This window comes from Aptenodytes forsteri, unplaced genomic scaffold (genome assembly GCF_000699145.1).
Source record: "Aptenodytes forsteri isolate BGI_AS27 unplaced genomic scaffold, ASM69914v1 Scaffold346, whole genome shotgun sequence".
Taxonomy (NCBI): domain Eukaryota; kingdom Metazoa; phylum Chordata; class Aves; order Sphenisciformes; family Spheniscidae; genus Aptenodytes; species Aptenodytes forsteri.
Window position 1 is genome coordinate 1,892,630 of NW_008794078.1, and position 15,141 is coordinate 1,907,770.

At 37.5% G+C, this 15,141-nt stretch overlaps 1 protein-coding gene across 2 annotated transcripts in view; it reads right to left on the minus strand.

Annotated features, from left to right (window-relative positions):
* AFTPH (aftiphilin) overlaps positions 1-3,549 on the minus strand; it is a 39,126-nt gene extending 35,577 nt beyond the window's left edge. For both annotated transcript variants that reach the window (XM_009290897.2, XM_009290890.2), the window contains exon 1: positions 1,758-3,549. In XM_009290897.2, coding sequence (XP_009289172.1) covers positions 1,758-3,521 — 1,764 coding nt within the window. In that variant the 5' untranslated portion in view covers positions 3,522-3,549. The remainder of the gene's footprint in view (positions 1-1,757) is intronic.
* Between the last annotated feature and the right edge of the window lie 11,592 nt (positions 3,550-15,141).

Sequence of the window (15,141 nt, forward strand, 5' to 3'; positions counted from 1 at the left end):
GGAAAAAAAAAAAAAAAATTACACAGAACATCTAGGTTCTGCTTTTATAAACATCTACATTCAGAAGTGTTCTCTATTGAAACTCCATCATAAAATTACGGAAAATTGTAAGTAAAATTAAATGTTTGAAACCTTCAGACTATCCCTTAATAGCATGATTAACTAAAAAAATGGACGATTTACTAGAATCATCTCCCCACCCCATTTCTTTGTCAGATTCTGGACAGTCTTTCAAGTGGCAACAGGAACAATTTAGATTAATTGCACTAATGACCTTAGTACTCTCCAATTTTATGGGTGAATGACCAACAGAATAGATAACAACAGATTCATGCTTTCAACTTGAGAAATGGACCCACACATTCAGGTGATGATGAGCAACGTTTTGCATAGGCACAAAAATCCACCTGCAGGTTCACTCGCGAGACTTTTTTTGGCTCAGAAAGCCACTTTGAAATTTGATGTGTTAGTCATTGCACAAAACAGCACGAAAGATGTGTCAGGAGCTGAGGCTCACACCTTTTAACATGACCAAGAAATCAGAGCTAAGCCCCAAAAGCTCCATTCCATTTGCTGATGCTTGCAAAGCTCCGGCTGGCACAACTTTCTTCTGAAAAGCCACTTCACCTGTCACTGTTAGGAAACGGAAAGAGGCAGGGCTATCACCAAGCCTATGCAAGGTCCTGCAAGAAAGGACTTGCCTCATTTCCTTTGACTGCCAGAGAAGATCCAAACCTTTCAGACACATATTACCACTAATACCCTTTATTGCTCGTATTGCTGCACGTTTCAAAAAGACAGAGCATACTCTGAACTACTCACATGGGATGACATGATTAAAAAGCAGCACTGAAGAGAATTTTAAACTCAAATTGTTGCTCTGAATTCTGTAAAAGTAATATTAAAAATTAACTATGTATAAGCGGGCACAGATCTCAAAGATGACTGGTGAAAAGACTTAGGAAGGAATTAATACATACTTAGCAACTAAGGTAGAAACAGTAGGGGGTGGGGGTAAGAAATAAACCTATCTATTTCACCCTCCCCAAAACTCCTAATGAGATATAGCAGCAGCTTTAAGAAATCATCAGTCCTATTGTTGTGATGTTGCTATAACGTGGAACTTCCCACAATTAATGTATAACAGAGACTTATTTTTAAATAACTTTTAAATGGTTAACTTCCCAGGGGTTGGAATACCAGGGACAGAACTCCATAGGTCATATTTTCTCATGCTCTCTGCTCTAAGCAAATGAGTGCAGCTATTTACAAATCAAGTCATGACTTTAAATCAGATTTTGAAAACACGATGGAGAATGGCGATGAAAAATTTTGGGAACTATTAATCTCAGCTTCCAGTCACACCACTGTTTTATGAAAAGGCAACATCAGAGCGCACCCCGCAAACGACAGTAAACTATGAAGCAAAGGAAGAACTATCACAGGCTCTGAAATGTTTACGATGGATTATTCCTTTGATCAGTTTATGTAAAGGACCACATACAATCATCAAACCAAATGCATACAAAGTTCCAGCATACCCCACTCATTTTTCTCCAGGAAGTAACAGCGCAAAAGATACAAGATGCAAACACAGCATACTATTTCATACCAGCCCATCTCACCCACCAAATTAAATCTCTCCCACAAGACAAACAAGGACCATCCAAATATTTGTTGTACGCAGAAGCAGGAACCAGGAAGAGCAGTATGCACAAGAGCAGAACAAGACTGAACAAAATCAAGAACACCCTTACCTGAACTGAAGGTGCTGGCTCTTGAGATTGCTTACTGGTAGTTCCTTGGAAAGATGCTAAAGCAAAACTGTCAGTCTTGTGTAATACTGGACCATCAATCCTGGCAGACGCATCTGTCCTATGTGACTGCCACGTCTCTTTTCTGTGATGAGATTCACCAGCTTGCTCATCTCCGAAGGCAGCCCAAGAACAGCTGTCTTTTTGTTCATCTTCAAAAGCATTCCAGTCTGTAGCCTGGTTACAACCTGCTGAACTGAAGTCCGCAAAGTCATCAGAGTCCTGAAAAGCAACAGTCTCATCTTGAGGTTTTGGCACTGAATCAAAGTCTCCAAATTCACAATCGTCACCATTTTCTACCTCAGTAGTATGCTGGAAGTCTAAGCCAGAAGTTTTACTGGTAGTATCACATTCTAAAGTGTCAGCAGTCTGATTTAGTTCAGCTTGATCCAACCTTGCTGGCTGCTGAGAAACAGTACTTGTGTCCCTGAATTCACCAAATTCATCATTAGGTTCACCAATATGTGCGGGCTGTTTGGAAGTTCCTTCTAAATCTAGAGCATTTATCGATTCTTGAGCATTAATGAAGGTGGGAGATGCATTGCTGACTGAACCAAAATCACCAAAATCATCGTCATGTGCGTCACTGCAAGCTACAACTTCAGTATGACTTCCACCATTCTTAAGATCTTCAGAATCACCCAGTTTTTCTCCTGCAAGATCACTGCTTAGGCTTCGGATCTCATCAACCTTGATGTCCTCTGTTCGTGAAGAGTCATCAGGCCTAGTAAAATCTTTGCCATTCTCTGTGCCGTGTTGTCTTCTCCTCCCACTGCATTCTCCATTTTCAGTAGTGCATATTGAACTTCCAGTTATTCGAGACATACTAGAAATTGCAAATTCATTATCTTCCAGTGCTGAGGGACCCTGTTCACAACTGATTTCTGAAATGCAAACCTCTTCTTCATTACAAGTTACTCTGTTTATTCTGTTGTTCTCCTGAATGCTCAGACAGTCTCTTTCATTAAGAACACTGCGTACTGTAGGTCCTGTTCCCTCTAAATGGATTGGTTTTTTGTTTGAGAATGTAGCAAAATCTGCAAAGTCTTCACCTGAGCTAGGCATTGAGTTCAAATTTTTCTCAGTACTATGAGCACTAACAGTTTTCAGTCCCTTTGAGTCACCGATACTGTCTAGATCTTCTGTTCCCTGAGGATTTACAGGGTCCGATGCTGCAAATCCATTTGTTAGAATCTCTAGACATGGAAGTTTCTCACCATTACAAGCATCTATTTGCTCATCCTGGCTCTCAACTGCTATACCAGTTCTAACGACACGAGAAGAAAAACCCTCCGATTTCCCAGTGTTGTCTCTTTGTTCCCCTCTTTTGTTTACATCTTCTAAAGTAGTACCTGAAGTTCTAAACTTAGATTTTTCTTTGCTGGTACTAGTAGCTGACATATCAGAAAGTTCCTTAGTAAGAGTAGGAAGCTCTGCAATGCAGTCTTTATCTTTAACATTTTTAACAGATGTGAAAGTTGTAATGCTAGCTACATTGTCAGAATAATCATGAAGTGGGATGAAATGATTTGTGGGTATAAACTCCTCCTTTGGATGACTGTAGTCTGGTGTATCAAAATCAGCAAAAGCTACTCCAGCAGTGCTTACACCAGAAAATCCTCCAAATTCATCTTCATCATCATCATCAGCTCCATTGTCTAGTGGTGGAGGGGATGAGGAATACATTCGAATAATATCTGGTTCCATTGTTTAGTTCCACTTCAAAGTTAATGTATTTCTGTAATAGGGAAAAAAAGAAGTATATTAGAATTTGGCTAGCTTTCATCATCTCATTTTTTATTTTTACTGTTTCACATTTTATTTTAAAAGTGTGCGTATAGATCAATGTCCATATTAGATATGAGAAAGGAACATTCCCCAAACCCATTTTCTAACCAACTCTTTTGTTTCAGAAGTCACAAAGAATCTACTGAGGACAGTTCGAGTCTCTTGTAAACTACTACATGATCATATTCTCAGCAGACAGTGCTGAAATGCCAGAACATAAATCATGTTTGTCTTGAGCTGTTGAGCAACACGCCAACACAACTAATCTGAGTTTTAACCCATCAGTTCTCTACCTCCTGTCACCCACAATTCATAAAACAGCCAATGACCCTGGTCCATCTTTTCCCACACTCATTAGTGCGCTCAGCTGTTTGTGCAACAAATTAAGCCACTTGATGGACTATGCCTCAACAGTCATGTACTTAAGGCACCTTCAGACAATAGCTCTGAAGACTCTGAAAGATGCTTCCTTAAGCTTTGAAACAGTGAAGAAGTGGAGGAAGGAACTGCTGTTATAATCACTAGTTATGATTTGCTGCTCTACTGTTTAAGTTTCTTTCTACCAATTAATGGGTTTCTGTTAGGTCTCCCCGTTCTTTGGATTTGATAACTGCAAGCCAACGCGCACTGTCTCCACAGCTGCTGCTGCCAGCCTGCTTTTGTCTTATGAACCGCCAGTTGGGAAATGCCATTATGAGCACCAGCAAAGCCTAGAGCAAAACAAACTTCTCCATCAAAGCTTATTTTCAAAAGCAGAATGGAGCAAGATTATCCATAAAATATTTAAATGCAAATCACTAAATCAGAGGGGAAAAAAAAAAGAAAGTATTCCCATGGCCTAGATAGAAACAGATTAAGAACTCCATCTTAACACTGCAAACCATTACATTAACAAGCAAGGTATGGATAGAAAACTTTCTTTCCTAAAGAGTGATCTTGATTTTTTTCAATATTGTGTGTAATTAATGAAGCAATAACTACTACTATTTATAGATTCACAATTGTACACATCACGTAACCAGTGCATACCTTAGAGCCCTTAAAGGGAGAGCTACAACCAAGCTCTTTCCATTTCAAATGACACTTGTCATGAATAAATTGTAACAACATACCAAACATTATCTACAAAAAAAGAGTGGAAACAACCTATACATATTAGCAAATATTCTGGTGGATAGAAATTCAAATAAGTGCAGACTTTACAATACTAGTTCTGAAACACAGATAAAACATAATCCTTAACTCCAACATCTTTAGCAAACAACTTTGTACATGCACCTAAACAGCAGCACACAAAGGGTGTAACAAGAAGAAATGAAGCTCTGCAGTTCTTCTCAAGCACACCATACCACAGCACTTGAGCCAAACAACTCCTGGTATTTGCCACAGAAGTCTGGCATCTTTAAGGTAACATACTAACATACCTACATTTTTTTTTTTTAAAAGGGTGTTTTGCAGTTATAAAAGAACATCATGCTTATCAGATGAAACCATGAAGTAATTTGTAACATCACACGCAAACTGAAGAAGACTGCAAAGGAATTTTGTTTAGAATAAAGAATAAGTTGTCAACAAGCTCCCACATAGGCTTACTCAGCACCAGCTGCTTAACAAGGTATTTGAGAGAAGAGCTTCACTCTTATCTCAGAGGCCTCATCTCTCAAGCGTACTCTCCCTTTTACACCAAGGTCTAGCAATTGCTGTTTAATGTCATACATGAATGTAAAGATCTTTTCCAAGATGTCTGCAGAGCGTGACTTTGAGTTCCCACTGAGATTGCTCCAACCTGTTCACCTTCCAAGCTTCTGGGTTTTCAATCCACTAAATACGATATTAGCATTTCTTCTTTGTAACTATCAGAGCAGCCATTCCTTCTTTATATCCAAATTTTCCAAGGTCTACTGCAGTCAGCCAACAACACTAAGATTAAACACCCAGTATATCCAGACTACAATTGCCTTCTGAATGTTTTACTGCAGAGGAAGATCCATATGCTATACACAAAGATATGCCCTGGTAGGTGGAAGTGCTGGTTGTTCTTTTGTAGAGAGAGGGGAAAAAAAAAAAAAAAAAAAAAAAAGACCTGGTTAGGTAGATATTGGTATATATTAGCTGTGCTCATCTCAAAGTACCTTATCTTGGTGATAGCACTATTTAAAGCTAGAGGGGAGTTGGTTCAACAGTGAATGGCATTGTATCTGGAATTCATGACTCCTAGGGTCATGAATCAGTAGCTCTTTAGTAACACACTGACATTTATGAGAAAGGACAGAAAACTGCATCAATCGGGATGGGACTCACTCCCCCCCAGTTCCTGAAAAGCAAAAAGATTTCTTGGTTCTGTTTTTTTTTTTTTAATAAAAAAAGGAGTCTGTTTATTTGGTTATAACAAATCATCCCTTGTAACTAAATTTGAGTTCATGAGTCTCCAGTTGAATCTCAGTAGACAATAGCATAAATTTATTATTAAACCTCCTGAAATTTAACAAAATTGTTACACCTATTTGGAAAATTCAGTTGACATGGTATTTTATCACCTTACCCCATGTGACAAAAGCTGAAGAGACTGTAAAGGCAAGAAACTAGTTCTTGAAACAAACAAAAAAAACCCTCAACACTGTTTCAAGTCCAGCACCGACTGGATATAAACCTTCATCATCCCAGAAGTAAAAGAAGCTTGAACAGAAACAATGAAATGGCTGGCAAGAAGGAAGGTGAAAATATGAGTCCTGCAAAAAACACCCCCGATTGGCTTTTGGGGAATAATACCAGAGGGTGGGATAAGCAGCTCCTTGACCAAGACCAAGTACTATGATTGAAGCCATTGCAACCTCAACAGTAATTTTATCACATGATTAGATGTTGTATTTTTTATTAGGCAGAGATGTACAAGCCTTCTAAAACACATCTCTAAAGCCATTTAGAAAGAAAAGATTTTAAAATAGAAAATGACAGTTCTACAGCATGTTGATTTACATTGGAACAAAAAAGCCATATAACTAAACCCACAGAAATTTGAAGCAGAAACGCAATTAAAATCCCTAAATATTTCAATTACTCTCAAACAGGTAGTCTATAAAACATTACATGCTTAAGAAAGTCAAATGCTTGTGTGCGGACACAAGTTAAAGCTAGGAAGTTAACACATTTGATTTTGAAACCAAGACTTCTGAAGTCCACAAGACCCAGTCTTGAAGCTTTCCATGCAGTACGAGTAATAAAGATCAAGTTTAACACAAAAGTATCATACTATATATAAAATAACTCCAAGTGGATACAGATCAGATTTTTCTTCTTTTGAAACAGTTTTAGAATAATCAAGTCATGCAAGCAATTATATTCAAGTAAAAAGGAGATTAAATCCAGGAAGACAAGCCTCCCCTCTCCCAGAAACCTTATTTTTATTGATGAGAAGTCATGAGAAGGGGAGGAAAAGGCTGCAGACAGAAGCAACCTCAAATTTGTTTTCAACTGGCACACCAACTTACAACCCTGTACATAGAGAATGACATTAAAGTATGGTTTTGCTGGTTCAGTAATAAAACAAATCCACATTGTACTCCTACAGCCTAAAGTTTTCTAAAATCTTGGAAAAGTACTTTGATCAACTCTTTCGATGCAACTCTTTCTTGGCTAAGAAGCACTGCCAGCTCAGTGGCCTACCTAGATTACCATAGCTTTATGGGTAGGAATTAGATGCAGGAGGATGCTGATGAGCCTCCTAATTTATGCATTATATAGGCCGGTATTACTTAAACAAACTAAATAACAAAACTGCAGTCATCATGACTCAGACTAAACAACGAAGCCTAACTGAAAAGTTTGGGTTTGTTGGGTTTTTTTACTGTATCTTAAAGACATATCCTAACACTATGAATCAGAGGCCTTGAAAAAAAGAACTTCTGAACTTTCCCATTAAAAAGAAAATTTGCCTATATATTTTACCAAAAGCATGCATGTTTTGTTTTATTTTTAAATCTTCTCAGATTTATAGGCTTGTATAAGTTGGTTTTCACTTGAGTTATTTGAAATATGACGTTCAGCTCTGTATTAGTAACTGCTCCATCACTTAACATCAGAAGATCTCATGCAAGAAATGCCGACAAAAATTAATTCTTATCCTGCACTGGACACACTTCCATATATTATCCATCATAACAACTCTACCCATATTTTTTGTTGACTATTTACTGTATTATTATCTTAACCTCAGCTAAAAATAAATCATAGTAGAGTTGAGAAAATCCTTAGGGGCAAGGATGATCTAAAAAAATCCCAAGATGCAGCATTCAGAAAACAAACTGAATAACGAGAGCAGCAAGCATCACAGTCAAAGGGAATTTACCCATAAGACTCCTTTTCTTTCCAGTTAACATAAAAAAAGGCAGGCAAGGAACAAGAATAGTAGGGACAAGCACAGGACAAAGATAACCTGAAGAGGCTGCACGGGGCAAGGGAGGCAGACTGCCAAAGCCCAATCAAACATGTAGGAAGATCTCTGACCATCTAAAAATTTTCTCTCCTGCACTTTCTGCCATAGAGAAGAAACTTCCTTCAATTTTTCATTTCAAAGCACTTTTAAAACATCACAGGGATCATTTACACAGCAGCAGTCCAGTAGCACAATACTCTGCTCCAGATATGTTTCAATAACAGTTGCCAAAACAGGATCTGCAAGGAACATTAACTGTGCATTTAAAAATCTGATCATTGGTTTGATAGTCTACTACAAGTTTAATCAGTTTAACCCATAAGAACCAACTGCATCATCAATTGTATGGACTTGTGTATATTTTTTTTTCTAAACGTCAGCTATTTCTGATGATATTACAGCTGCATTTTAAAAGCCGAAGTTAAAGAGCTCCAAAATGTATGAATCTGTATTATATATGAGTGTAAGGTTGTTATGTTAACACAATTTAATTGTTGTTTACAGAACTCAAAAGAATATCATACTCAAGGTGTAACAGAAGGAAAAAAGTCATACCAGTATTCCCCCTCCCCTTGACTGACTAATGGCATTTTAAAAAAGTTAAAGAGCTCCAAAATAAATTTTTTTTTTTTTTTTTTTAAACGGGGCATAATCCATAATCCCAATTCTCCTTGCAATACAAAAAACAGCATGGGAATTTTTAGCCTTTATTCAGTTTTCTTCAGAAAGAATTTCATTGTGATCCCTTTTCTCAACTTTTAAAAGCGTCCCACCTGCCAACCATAAATTATTGAACCAAATTTGTTACCGTCCACTGGAACATTAACATCGTGAAAACCCACAGGTCTGACAGAGCAACAACTTTGTTCATTAATCCATTTAGTTAATCCCTGCTTTTCTAATCTGGCATCTCAAATAGGGGCTAAGAGCTGGAACTGTGGCTTCATCTTCTGTAGTACTTTATACCCAACTCAGACATATGCTTGGTCAAGGTATCAGGCTATATAATTTTGCAAACCTGTTATTTCAAGTGATTAACCCAAAACGTGATTTAACTCAAAGCAGATTTGAACAAATCTATGACCGATATGCAGATTATTTATCTTCCCCATACTTTTGAGGGAACTGGCTCTCAAATGTAAGTCAGCTATGAAGTTAAACATGCACTTTTGCACTTATCTGTTCATTTAAACATTCTTGAAACATGCAAATTTTAAACAAATGGAAACCACAAATTTTTCAGCACACTATATAGTAAGGATTCTTCTTTGAAGGAAATTATAACAGTTTTTACTTGCATATAATAAAGCAGCTACTTCTATGATTTGTAATACACAACAACCCAGGTTTCTGGCATCAGACCTTACCCCTTGAAGTGAAGAATCTGACAGAGTTTAAGTGTTCATATTTAGACTGGATTATTTCAGCCACAATCACAGATTTACCTTGACAAGTGTCAGCAGGTTTTTCAGATCACAATAGTTTAATATTAGACTGATGATGGATTTCCATCAATTCCTCGTGACATGCAGTTGTCCAACATTTTCCAGAAAAACACTATTAAAGAATTGTGTTCTCTTTCAGATGCCATTTTCTGCAGTTTACCTATTTTTTTTTTAAAAGCTGAAAACACTAGTTAACTTCTTTCTTCCATGTGTTTCTTTATATTCATACTTTGATATTCATTATGAAGGAATTTCACAAATTTCAGCATCATAAATAGAAGACCACTGTTAAAGTCATACTATAAATGTAATTCACCAATACACTTATGAATACATATTGACATTTTACTTTAAAGAAAAAAAAAATTGCTGATTAATTTAGCAAGATTCAATTCTGTTACTGCACCTCTTGGTTTAAACCTTTTTTCTAAGGTCACAAGAATTTAAGACTAACTCAGGCTAATTTAAAACACTCAAAAGAAGAGAGAAAACAGAAATCAGTAATGCTGGAAAAGATAAGAGTAGTAGTTGACTTAAGTTTTGACAAGGCAAGGATTCGGAAAGACAAAATGCGTACCCTTCTTTTATCTCGTCACTAACTAGGTTTCTAAAACATTTACTTATCAAACCAGGGTATCTTATTATTTGCTTGCAGTAAATAGGGAACAGTATCTGCTTTCCTCATACATAGATCACATCCTTGTTCATTACCTTTTTGTAGAACAATAGTAAGTCTAACAAAGACATGGCAGCAGAGAACAATATAATTACAATACACAAAAGCAGGTATAAATAGTTCCTTCTCTGTGTATTTTCTAAGGCAAAACTTGAAATAGCATGTTTGGCTCTTACATAAGACCTGAAAAACTGGGAGGCCACAAACAAAGAGTATCTCTAAAGAAATACTCGAGGCATGTAAATTCAAAAGAAGAAACTCCTTGTAGAGCAGAATGTTCCCTTTAACTTCAGATGAACATTAGCAAAGCAATGGATAACCTCTCAGCTGTGGATTATTCTGAAAGCAAAGCTGAGTTAAGCAACCCATCGCTTAAATCATAAAGAAAACAAAATAATCAGAAATGGCATGATCAAGATCTCCATGACAGAAATGACAATGTTACTAAAATGCCCTACAGTAAAAGCCTTGCAATGGCAAGGATATGGATTCAAGTCATTAGCTGCTAGCATCTGATCCTTCCAAGAACATTTAACTCTTCTACTGCAAGGGAATTCCTCAAGCAGATACCAAAAATACCGCAGTAAGGGCCAGATTTAGACCTCTCATTACAGCAAAATGTTGGCTTCCATTAGGAAAAGCTGTCCTCTTCTGTTATAACTTTGTCTTTTCTTTGGCTTATGAACAATGGAAAATGGATTTACAGTCTTTCTGCATCTGAGAACTTGTTTCTAGAAGGGCCGTTGTAAACGAGGAGAGCCTGTCTATTAAAATAGCATTTCTGCAACCCAAACCCACTCTAGAGAGAGTCACTGTCCACGCTGAAGTCAATATGTTCTTAAATTGGTTTAATAAGCTTATTCCAAAAATAAAAGTAAGTTACCAGCAAACAAAATACAGCAAGAAAATGTTTACTTCATAAAGCCTCTGAGAAATCAATGTTTTCAATTTTGAATCTAATGCTGTTATAGCCAGAAGGTCCATTACCCAAAGCAGGAGTTTCAGAGCACTTTTTTTTGCTTGGACATATATGAGTTGAGGAAAACAATGTTCTCCAGTTCCAATAAGGCAAACGTATCTCAGCCTTATTTCCCATTACCTGACATTTGGAATTAATCAATACCACTGTACATTACTGTGGCTTCAACAAATACCGAATATGCTACACACCTTCTATTAGAAAGTGTTGTATGTAAAAATGAACATTAAAGTAACAAAACTCAGGAGACTGCCATGAGGATTCAGGCACTTATCTCAGGCAGCTCATTCTTCCTGTCCTCCTGCCCTCCCCAGGCCGGCAGTAAACACCAGACATCCTCAGACAATTCAGCCCATACAAGATTCAAACCTCTTTGACAGTGCTCCTCTTCCTCTCATCACTGACAATACAGGAAGACTAAGTTAGGTGGCACAAATGCGGAATTTAAACAGATCTGGAATATACATATCTTCCATTAAATCTTACTTGTTAGATTATATAAAGAAGCAGTCAAACACATACTTTCAGTAGTTGTGCTGTTTCACTTCTCCCTATTTCATTTTGGCTTAGCTGTGGAACCAGAGGAACGTTTGAAAAATATGAATCTAAATGTTGCGTTAGGTTATGAAACTCTTTTTTAACCAAGAATAGCATCACTTGCCCAAAACCAAAAGACCAGGTTATTTTTATAAAGTTACTATAAGCAAAAAAATTTAACGTTTCAACTCAAAATCTACTGACTTGCTTTAACAGCTGCAGATAAAGACACTGTCTGTACCTAAACCCATAAACAGACAGGGGGGAAAGTGTTGCAAGAACAAGCATGTTTTTAATTCATATAGGCAAACACAGCTGGCTGGGAAAGTCAATCAGGTTTAAAATTTGGCTCTGTGGGAACACAATATTTGTGTCCAATGTACAGCACACATCCATACAATGTGTAAAGGCAGATGTCGTAACACATAACTGGGATGTTTTCATTCTTACCATTTCTTAAATTCCTTTTAAAACAGTGTTCAACTCAGTGAGAAAATCTATTTCTGGATGTTACCCTCAAATATGTTAGCTGGGAACCTGTTCTAAATTAAGACTAAAAGATGCTGGATTAGAAAGTATTAGAACTAGATTACCTAAGGTCAACTGTTCTCAGAGATTCATTTACAGAGCAGTATGTTCTCCCTCACATATAAACCTTTCAAACTTCACATAGACTACAGTAAAGAGCAGATTACAATTGCCCAGAGGTGCACCCTTATATGAAAGGTTCTTCCACATCTTGGCAGAGGAAATACAGTTGCATAGGGAGAACAACCATAGGTCTTCCTTTCATTACTGCAAACTTTTGCTTGTTTTTAAGTGAACAAATATTTTCTTCAACATGCAGAGAACAAGTAGGTGAGGAAAAAAAAAAGGCAAAAAAACCCCTGATTGAAGCAAGTTAAACACATAGCAAGAACAGGCTTACATTATTCATCATTTATGCCACCTACAGACATTGTCTCATATTAAAAACACAATACAGGAGGGGCACCTAATACTCCAAAGAATAAAATCTGTTTTCCATTACTTTTCAATAGACATAAGAACTTGAGGTTTCACATCTCCTTCCCCCTGATACTGACTTTCAAATGTACTAAAGTGAAGACAAGATTTGCCCTTCCTTGTGGTTCTTCCAAAACAGGAACCTTGGATTTGAAAAAATCCAAATTATTTGCCTTACAGAAGCAGACTTGTTACATCACCTTACAACTGGTACCAATACAGAAACATTCCTTGCAGTATCAATCCAAAACTTTAACTGCAAAAGACATTAGCATGGAAGAAAGCCTACTGGAAATGAGACTCTCAGTTTTCAAACAAGGCACATTTCAAGGCCTTTTTTTTGTGTACACAGGAACAGCTTACACAGTGTGTTTTCTGCACAAAGGAAAAATAAAATTAACAGACAAAATTTTTGAAACCTAGCAATGAGTAGGATCTAAGACACTTCTCTTAAGAGGACTATCCAGAAAGTTATGAGTATTTTGAATCCCCATGAAAAGGTTAGCATATCATTGTGCTGAACCGTTCACAAAGACATAGTTTAAGTTGTCAAACAATACAATAGCACAGAAAGGAATGAACATTTTATCGAAAAAGATAATGAGTATCTGAAAGAAGATTATGCCGCTGAGTATAGTGAAAACAAACAGACCCAGCATCAATTTCTTTACCGCTGGGTTTCCAACTGATACCACTACATATCTGCAAGGAGACCTCTATGAATATTTCAAGAGGGAAGGGCAAAGAGTTGACAGAAGTCCATCTAAGCTGCTCTATTATTTCCACTGTGAAAGACAAGTCTTTTCAAAGTACTGAAAATTTCAGAATATTATTTCTGTAATTAGGGTGTTAAAATGCTTGCATTAACTTAGTAAGTTACTAAAGAAATTTTTAAGTATAAATGTAAGATCACACACTGCCTTCATCAACAGAAATATGTAACATAAATATGATCCACTGTGTATAACTGAATTCTATAGACTATTAAATCCTTTGCGAATTGAAACCATGATTTGAGCAAAAATGAAATAAATAAAAAAATCAGACAGCATGAACTGATCTATTGAGGCCGAGATCCTTCAACTGCTTACTTATAAACAAATTAAGGAAGTAAAAAGAAGAGGTCATACTTTCACATGACCTTAGAAGGTCATACAACGTGTACTTTATGCAAACATCATGTGGAATGGAAACAAAATAGCAACATTAGCTTTTCTGAAGTCCCTTTACTATACAGTTATTTCATATTTTTAAGTTTAAATTCTCATATCCTCAATTTTATGCTATTTATTTTCACTGATACAAAAGGAATGTTTAAAAAAAAACCAAAAAACAAACCAAACCAAACAACCAACCCCTCAGTAACCGCAGGTACTTCACCTCTTCCCCTGGCTCTCCCAGTTAATGATATATTCCTCCAGGTACAGCTCCAACTTCAGGAAGAAGAACCGCTACCTACACATTAGCTGCATGAGCATACATACAAACTTCTGTGTGCGCCGACAATACAACCTAACATTTTTATGCTTAAAGTAGGCTAATAGGTTTTCCAAGTCTAGTTCATATGTCCAGAGAATAAAACAAAGAGGAAATACTTTTAATTTTGTTCAACCTCCAAGGACCAGCCCAGTTAGAAACCAGCATCCATCAAACTCACTTCACCATGAACTCAGATTTTTCAGAAGCTGAAAAAAATCAGTTCTAATGAAGCACATCATGTTGTAAACCATGCATGAAACAAAACTTATACGACCAACGCAGTACAGCTCTTGTCAACGATGCTTCTTCTACGCAGTCCCTTCATTTATGAACAGAGGTTTGCTTTAAAAGGAGCGTCAAACTTCTGAAGGTTTCAATTTCTGTGCTGAAGCTGGAAGGAAGGAGCTGTCACCATCAAGAAGCCAACTTACTGACACTTTGAAGGAATCCCAAGGTTTAATCCTTGGTTTAAGGAATTGTCTTCTCTAAGGAAAAAGAATATTTTGGTTCATCAGGTAGCCGCTTATAACAGCACACTTAAGTGTCAGGATCTAATAAGTATTTCAGCAATTTCATCCCATTTTAGAATGGCATTACTTCTAAAAAAAATAAAATCATAACTCTGCTTCAGCACATCATCTTCAGATGCATTTAGCAACTGACACGCTTTACACCCCTTAAAAAAGAAAGCTTACCAGGAAAAAACAAACACACAGGACAGGACAGCTCAACTTCTTATACCACACCACTGAACCCTCTCTTCCAGATGCGGCCCCGCTGAACCCCACAAAAACGCGGGGCACTCGCCCCAGGCCGGCTGCCATCCCGCCCGGAGCCGCTACGGAAAACCGCCCGCTGCAAGGAGCGGCATAACGCCGCTCGACCCCCGCCCAGGGCCCGCCACCGAAGGACAAAGCCGCCCGGCTCCGAAGCCGGCCCTGCCGCGGCCCGTCCCCTCGGTCCAGCCGCGGCGGGACGAGCCGAGG